Here is an 8,448-nt window from a genome sequence, read left to right on the forward strand (position 1 = left end):
TTACTAAGGAAGAATTTCCCTGAGGGAAGGACAGGAGGCTACTCATCCCTTCTCCACTCCCACCCACCCCAGGATCTGCCTCTGTGCCTAACACTGGAGTTTACCCCAATCTCTTCTGCGATTGTTCCCTCTAATAGTAGTAGCCCCTGACAAAGCAGGAATCACCCTTAAACGAGATTTAACTCACCCTCAAATATGATCTTCTCTTCCTAAATACTCCCTTTCCACTGGCAGGAAAACCAAATCCACAAAGTGGAACTAAGGAAGCAGAGCAGGAGAGATGGGAGTTCAGGGCCACTCACGCATGTCCCCTGCCCACTGTCTGTTTTCTGTCCTCTGTAGACCCTTATATAAAATGAGAAACATAAATAACAATAATAATATTCATAGGGATGATGCAATCAATCTAGTGGGTCTCCCTAAGGATCTGGGTTGGAAACCAGTGGAGGTCTTTGCAAATTCCAACCCTTGGGACATGAGATGTTTTCCGCCAATTGGAGGTTGTTATTACTATTTCTTCAGACCTGGCCAATCCCTCTGCCAACTGATAACTGGAGGTACTCTCCTCCAGGTGTGGGGAAAGTTCCCCTGAAATATGGCTCTGGCCTTCCACTCCTTTCCCAACAAGAGATGTGCAGTGGAGGTTCTATGGCACCCATCCTGGCCTCACTCTGAGGTTCCAGTGAGGATTCTGGGCATCAAGAAACAGCTCTGGGCCAAAGCAAAATCAAGTCAGCCCCTGGGCCCAGTGCTGGGCTGCTGGGTTTTCTGGGAGGACCTGCTGGGCTTGCTACACACTCCTCCTCCCAGAAACTCTACACCCACAGCCTGGTCTTCCTAGCCCCAAGACTCTCAAGTCCATATGCCTGGAATCCCCCCTCCTGAGACCCTTAACCCTGCATCCTCCTCACCAGAAGACCCCCAAATGCACAGCCACACTTCCGTCTCACCCTAATAAAACCCAGACTTTTGGGTTCCTCTCCCCTGGAACCCCCAAATCCACAACTTTGAGGTGCATTCTCAGTCTCAGACCCCAAATCCAAAGCCCAAGTGCTCCCCTATGCAAATATTCCAAACTCCTCCGTTCTACAGTTTATCTGTTGCCCCCTCCTAAATCCATAGCCCTGGGGCACCCCTCCTGAAGTACCGCAGATTTAGTCTGGAGGCGCCCTCTCTGTTCAACTGCCCTGGGGTCCCCCTCCTCCTCCCTTGCTGACTGTGTCCCAAGCTAGGCGGGATTCATGGTGGGGGGTGTAGTGGGAGGTGAAATGAGGTGATTATGTAATCAGCCAAAGTCCACCCCTCTTTATCAGGCAATATAAAGGCAAACCACCCCAGTCATCACCATCTATCATCCCACTGCCACCATGGTGGTCTCAGGGCTGCTTCTGGTGGCCTTGCTGGCCTGCCTGACTGTGATGGTCTTGATGTCTGTCTGGCAGCAGAGGAAGAGCAGGGGGAAGCTGCCTCCGGGACCCACTCCATTGCCCTTCATTGGAAACTACCTGCAGCTGAACACAGAGCAGATGTGCAACTCCCTCATGAAGGTTTCCCAAGGCAGGGAGATGGGTGACACAGGGTGGGGACTGCCTAGTTGTCTGGGGCTTTGTGGCAGGGGATTCACCAGTATGGACCAGAGGCTTAGGAAAGGGAGTTTTGGAGGTTAAGCATCAGGGTCCTAGCCAGGAAACACAGGATCTTGGGATGTCCAGCTCCCTGACTATGAGAACCTGGGGACGAAGGATCCCAGTACTTGACATCTCGGTGCTGGGCCCATTCAGAGTGGGGGCTGCTCGCTCTAACCACTCCCACCCGCCTCCATCAGATCAGTGAGCGCTATGGCCCTGTGTTCACCATTCACCTGGGGCCCCGGCGGGTCGTGGTGCTGTGCGGACATGATGCCGTCAAGGAGGCTCTCGTGGACCAGGCTGAGGAGTTTAGCGGGCGAGGCGAGCAAGCCACCTTCAACAGGGTCTTCAAAGGCTATGGTGAGGGGGTGCCCAAGAGGGGGAAGGTGGCCAAGAGAACACAATGGTCTCAGCGTCCCCAGCCTTCTCCCTGACTCTCCTGCCCACTGGAGGCTATGGCAGAGACCCCGGTCTGGTCTTCTCTCCCAATCTCCCTTCATTGTGGCCTCTCCGTGTGTATCCCTCACCTGTCTCCAGCGTCCCTGTCCTGATTCCTCAATGCCTCTCTCTGCCCCTCGTTCTCTCTCCTCGTTCCACCTCACTGGAGTCTCCTCTTTCCCCTCTCTGTCCATCTCTGAGGACATCCTGGGTTTCTGTTTTCCAACCCTGGTCCTCTGTCTTCATTTGTCTTTTTGTCGTTCTCTGCTTCTGTGCTTCTCCGTGTTTCTCCTCTCTCCGCTTCCCTCTCCCACTTCTTCCTCTGTCTTAGGATTTCACCGTATTCCTACTTCCACATCTCCAGCCTCCATCTCCTGGTAACAGTCTGTCCTCCTTCTTGATCCTCTCTGTTTGTCTCTTTATTTTTCTCTCTTCTCCAGCTCAGCTTAAGAATCTTTCACCATTTTTATTTCCTCCTCCCAGATCTCCCCATGTCTCACTTCCCCTCCCTCCATCCTCTTCCTCCATCTCATCTCTCTTTCTCTTTCTCTCCCCCCTTCCTTCTCTCTCTCTCTCTCTCTCTCTCTCTCTCTCTCTCTCTCTCACTCATTCTGAGTTTGCAGCTCTCCTGGGCACTCTCGCTGAATCCATCTCTCTCCCACCCCAGTCCCTCTCTGCTCCACCCTTGGGGAGCCCGTTGGGGCTGGTCTGCTCCTGCCTCCGCCGCCCCCGACCTCTCTCCACCTCCACGTTCACCTCCCCAGGCGTGGCGTTCAGCAACGGGGAGCGCGCCAAGCAGCTTCGGCGCTTCTCCATCGCCACCCTGAGGGACTTCGGGGTGGGCAAGCGCGGCATCGAGGAGCGCATCCAGGAGGAGGCGGGCTTCCTCATCGAGGCCCTCCGGGGCACGCGCGGTGAGCAGTGGACCCCGAGTGCGGGGGCAGGAGCAGGAAAACGCCCAGGGCGGGGACCCGCGCCCGCGTTCTGCCTGAGGATGGGGACTAGGTGGGGAAAGGCCCCCGCACTTCCAGCCCTAGAGTCTGGCGCTGGGAACTTGGCTCAACAGGGCCCTGCCTCCCGGAATCCTGACTCTCCTCAGGCCTCTGAGTTGACTCTCTCCCCAATCCTCTCCTCCGGCCACATCCGCAGGCGCCAATATCGATCCCACCTTCTTCCTGAGCCGCACCGTCTCCAATGTCATCAGCTCCATTGTCTTTGGGGACCGCTTTGACTATGAGGACAAAGAGTTCCTGTCACTGCTGCGCATGATGCTGGGAAGCTTCCAGTTCACGGCAACCTCCACGGGGCAGGTAACCGGCTGCTGCCCGGCCCGTGACGCCCCTACCACAACCTGCCAACTGCTCCCCTACCTGGAGACAGGTGCCCCAAACTCCCACCCTCCACACAGTGTCCCCTCAAAATCAGCCCCCAGTATTGGACAACTGGACGGTTGCACCAGAACTCAGGATGGGTGCCCAATACCCAGTCTCCAAGGACACCTGGATAGCCCAACAGATGCTCCCCAAAACAGAGCCTGCCGGCAGGATGCAAGCCCTCAGCTCAGCTCTCTCACCTGGGCACGTGTTCCCATCCCCAATTTACCGTAATTTGTAACAAGTGCTCCCTACCCTGTTCTTCTGAATACTTTAACACCTGGACAAGTGACTGCCTCAACCCGCCTCCTGCATACTTGAACACCTGGTGCTGCAAAATCCAGCCCATCATAATCATTTCACATCTACACAAATGTTTCAAATTAGCCCACTAGAATATCTGGCCAAGCGCCCTCTACTTCACCCACTTTAAATACCTGAAAACATGGACAGCTGCCCTAACCAACACCCTAAACACATAAATATCTAGACAGATTATTCCCCAGACACCCAAATAAGTGTTCCCCAAAACTTTCCTATCACACACCTTACAGAGGAGCTTCCAATGCACCCCACTTGGCTAGGTAAACACCTGAACAGGTATCCCCTCCACTTCAACATCTTCACCAGCCCCGCTTTAATACCTGAACACCTGAACAAAAGCCCCCAGTTCAGACCCAAAAATTATCTGGGTAGTTGTCTCCAACCAAGCCCACTTGAATGCCTAAATACCTAGACAGGTGACACTCCCCTCATACCAGCCACACCTGAATAGCTAAACACCTGGACAGGTGTCTTCCAACTCAACTTCACTTGAATATCTGAACACCTAGATGTGTGCTCCAATCCAGCCTCATTTGCATACCTGAAACCTGGATATATGCCTCAGTTCTTCTCACCTAAATTACTAGACCGTGGCCCTGGCACCTAACCCACGTGAAAACTTAGATATAACTTCCCATCCAACCCCACTGAAATACCTAAACACCTGGACAGATGCCTTTAACTCAGTTCCTTCCTTGCTATGAAGCAAGTCCCATTCCCATCAGCTCCTGCCCCCTGACAACTGTCCTTCCCTCCCATCCTCTCTCTGCAACCCCAGCTCTATGAGATGTTCTCTTCAGTGATGAAACACCTGCCAGGACCACAGCAACAGGCCTTTAAGAAGCTACAAGGGCTGGAGGACTTCATAGCCAAGAAGGTGGAGCACAACCAGCGCACGCTGGATCCCAATTCCCCACGGGACTTCATCGACTCCTTTCTCATCCGCATGCAGGAGGTACCCCCCAGCAGCCAGTGCGGGGAAATGCAAAGCCAGGCAGAGGGAAATCAGGCTGGGAGTGGGGCGGGCAGATAACACAGGCCCATTCAAATTAGCCCTCATCATAATAATCCTCAAAATTGGCCGGACGCGGTGGCTCACGCCTGTAATCCCAGCACTTTGGGAGGCCGAGGCAGGTGGATCACCTGAGGTCAGGAATTCGAGACCAGCCTGGCCAACATGGTGAAACCCCCTCTCTACTAAAAATCCAAAAATTAGCTGCGCATGGTGGCGCCCAGTGGGGCAGAGGTTGCAATGAGCCAAGATCACAGCACTGCACGCCAGCCTGAGTGACAGAATGAGACCCTGTCTCAAAAAAAAAAAAATTAATTTTTTTTAAAAGTAACAAGTGAGCCTGCATGGTCATGTGCATGTGCAGTTCCAGCTACTCAGTGAGGCTCAGGAGGCTGAGGCTGGAGGATTCCTTGAGCCCAGGAGTTCGAGTCCGGCCTGTGCAACTTAGCAACACCAAGTCAGTATAAGAAAAAAAAAGTCGACAGCTAAGTTGATAATTAAAGGACAGATGGTCAGCAAGGTAAAGAAGGTGAGAAGGAAGAGCATTTTGGGCAAAGCCAGCAGCCAGGGCAAGGGCTGGAACCTGGAGCGAGTCTGGTAGATCTAGGGTCCCTCTTTCCACCTTTGATCTGGACCAAAGAGAGGAAGATCCAAAGGAAAAGCCCTAGAAGGGCCCCAAGAGCATGGGAAGTGAGCTTGGTCTAAAGCCCCCTCTCCCTGCAGGAGGAGAAGAACCCCAACACGGAGTTCCACTTGAAGAACCTGGTGCTGACCGCGCTGAACCTCTTCTTTGCGGGCACCGAGACCATCAGCACCACCCTGCGCTACAGCTTCCTGCTGTTCATGAAACACCCAGAGGTGGAGGGTAAGACTGGAGGGGAAGGGAAGTGGAGGGCCCCAGACCCTCAAAACTCCCTGAGCCTGCTGCAGTATCCCCACCTGTCCCAGATCCCAGGACCCTGAGATGTGCCTTGCTGTCCAGAGACAGGGCAATATTCAGCTGATAGGAATCAGCTGAGTCTCACTGGCTATTAAAATACTGAAAATGTCTGCAGTGATTGGTCAGTCACTCCTGTCTCAAGCCCACTGAGTGCCCTGCTACCTGCTCCTCCGGATCATCCCCTAAGTTCCTCCTGGTGCCTCCACTGTGATTCTGGCACGACCTGGTAAACAGGATCCTGCTCCAACAATGCGAATGACTGATGTCTGCTATGAATGATCTACCTCTGTCATACATGGAGCCATGTCATCCACCCCGTTTTTCCTATACAGACTATCATCCCTGCTGTGAGACCCCTAGATACCTAAACACATTCCCCCTCTTCCCCCAGCCAAGGTCCACGAGGAGATTGACAGAGTGATCGGCAAGAACCGCCAGCCCAAGTTTGAGGACCGGGTCAAGATGCCCTACGTGGAGGCAGTGATCCACGAGATCCAAAGATTTGGAGACGTGATCCCCATGGGTTTGGCCCGCAGGGTCACCAAGGACACCAAGTTTAGAGATTTCTTCCTCCCTAAGGTGCTGTCCCCCACCCCACTCAGACTACAGGGACGTCCAGCCTCTCTCTGTTTCCCCAGCATCCCACCCCCATTAGAAGCTTTCTAGACCCTGTCCCACTCCCTCAATTAGTCAAAGAAGACTTCCCCCCCCACCACATCCGTTCCACCTTCCCACTTAGAGACTCCTGAGTCCTGCATCTCCCCAGACTCTTTGTGTCAGGAGAATCAACCCCATGTTCCCAAACTTCCTGTCTTAAGAAACAGGAGTCCCCTTTCCATGAGGCCTTTTGCCTTAGGGACACAAATCTCAGGTCCCCCAAACACCCTGCCTAGCAGGACATGGACCCCATGTCTCCCAAACTTCCTGTTGCAGAGACGTGAACCTTCTATCCCCCAAAGCTCCTCCCTCAGAGGACCCCAACTCTCTGCCACTTCCCCTTACCTGGGGCACCCTGGTCCCCCTCCAGCCCCCGTGTACTTTCACCAGTCCCCCACCTTCCTCATCACACACACCTTCCTCCTCCCTACCAGGGCACTGAAGTGTTCCCTATGCTGGGCTCCGTGCTGAAAGACCCCAGGTTCTTCTCCAACCCCCAGGACTTCAATCCCCAGCACTTCCTGGATGAGAAGGGGCAGTTTAAGAAGAGTGATGCTTTTGTGCCCTTTGCCATCGGTAAGAGACCACTGTTTGCTGCCAGGCCACTGCTCACACCAGCAGGTGCCTCCCTCACCCAGCTCCCCTCTCTGCGGTGTACCCTGGTATTTCTCCAGCTTGGAAGTTCCTGTTAGAATCTACCCTTGAGCCACCAGCTGATACTACCTTAACCACCAAGCACCCACTACCTGCGCCCAGGTAAAAGGAAAGGAAACATCTTTCCCCATAGATTTATTTGTCTAGGGTCACAGAGCAGATTCTTCAGATCCCTAAAAAGGAGATGACGGCACAGCAGTCGTATTTTCAAGTGTATCCTGCAGGAAGGGACATCTAAACCTCGCATTGCTACACCTGGCATGGATCATCCATCTCTGATGGATGCGTGACATTATGCCTTTTTCAAAACCCATAGACATGTACAACACAGAGTAAACCCCAATGTAAACTATGGACTTTGGTTAATAATAATATATCAATATTGGTTCACCATTGTTACATCTCTTATAGAAAGAAACTGAGACTCAGGGAGGATCAGAGTCTCCTCTGAAAGTCTCTCAGGCCATGATATTCCACCCCTCCTCCCTGGGAGAGCCGCAGCTGGAGGTCGGTAGTGGGGCGAGGCTGCACTGAGAGTGGGCTTCACCTCCACCCCTCCCGCCTCTCCTCCTCAGGAAAGCGGAACTGTTTCGGAGAAGGCCTGGCCAGAATGGAGCTCTTTCTCTTCTTCACCACCATCATGCAGAACTTCCGCTTCAAGTCCCCCCAGTCGCCCAAGGACATCGACGTGTCCCCCAAACACGTGGGCTTTGCCACGATCCCACGAAACTACACCATGAGCTTCCTGCCCCGCTGAATGAGGGCTGCGCTGGTGCAGGTCTGGTGGGCGGGGCCATGGAAAGGGCGGGGCCAGGGGCGGGGCTCGTGGGAGGGGCGAGGCTAAGAATGGGGACCGGATAGGGGAAAGGAAGCGGCGAGGTGGTTAGAGGGAAGAGAAGAAACAGAAGGGGCTTAGTTGACCTTGATAAGGGGCTTCCGAGCTGGGATGAGAGGAAGGGAAACCTTAGATTATGCTATGAAGAGTAGTAATAATAGCAGCTCTTATTTCCCGAACAAGTACCCCCATGTCAGCTTTGTACGAAAAGCGTTTGTTCACAAAGCATTGCACGCTCACCTCACTTAATTGCCACAAACCTCTACGAAGGGGAAAAGCTTTCATGCCCATTTTACACGTGACAATGCGGAGGCTTAGAAAGTTGTCGGGGCCGGGCGCGGTGGCTCAAGCCTGTAATCCCAGCACTTTGGGAGGCCGAGACGGGCGGATTACGAGGTCAGGAGATGGAGAGACCTGGCTAATACGGTGAAACCCTGTCTCTACTTAAAAATACAAAAAACTAGCCAGGCGACGAGGCGGGCGCCTGTGGTCCCAGCTACTCGGGAGGCTGAGGCAGGAGAATGGCGTGAACCCGGGAGGCGGAGCTTGCAGTGAGCTGAGATCCGGCCACTGCACTCCAGCCTGGG

The 8,448-nt window shown here is 53.8% G+C and overlaps 1 protein-coding gene across 1 annotated transcript; it reads left to right on the plus strand.

Moving 5' to 3' along the window:
- Positions 1–572: 572 nt before the first annotated feature.
- Positions 573–8,042, plus strand: LOC117087862 (cytochrome P450 2A13-like). The gene is made up of 9 exons (XM_033218604.1): positions 573–1,547; positions 1,826–1,988; positions 2,831–2,980; positions 3,216–3,376; positions 4,542–4,718; positions 5,499–5,640; positions 6,107–6,294; positions 6,807–6,948; positions 7,602–8,042. The coding sequence occupies exons 1-9, from the start codon at positions 1,368–1,370 to the stop codon at positions 7,781–7,783; spliced, it is 1,485 nt and encodes a 494-aa protein (XP_033074495.1). The 5' UTR covers positions 573–1,367; the 3' UTR covers positions 7,784–8,042.
- The last annotated feature ends 406 nt before the right edge of the window (positions 8,043–8,448 follow it).

The sequence above is a fragment of the Trachypithecus francoisi genome, unplaced genomic scaffold, assembly GCF_009764315.1.
Source record: "Trachypithecus francoisi isolate TF-2019V2 unplaced genomic scaffold, Tfra_2.0 Contig00693, whole genome shotgun sequence".
Taxonomy (NCBI): domain Eukaryota; kingdom Metazoa; phylum Chordata; class Mammalia; order Primates; family Cercopithecidae; genus Trachypithecus; species Trachypithecus francoisi.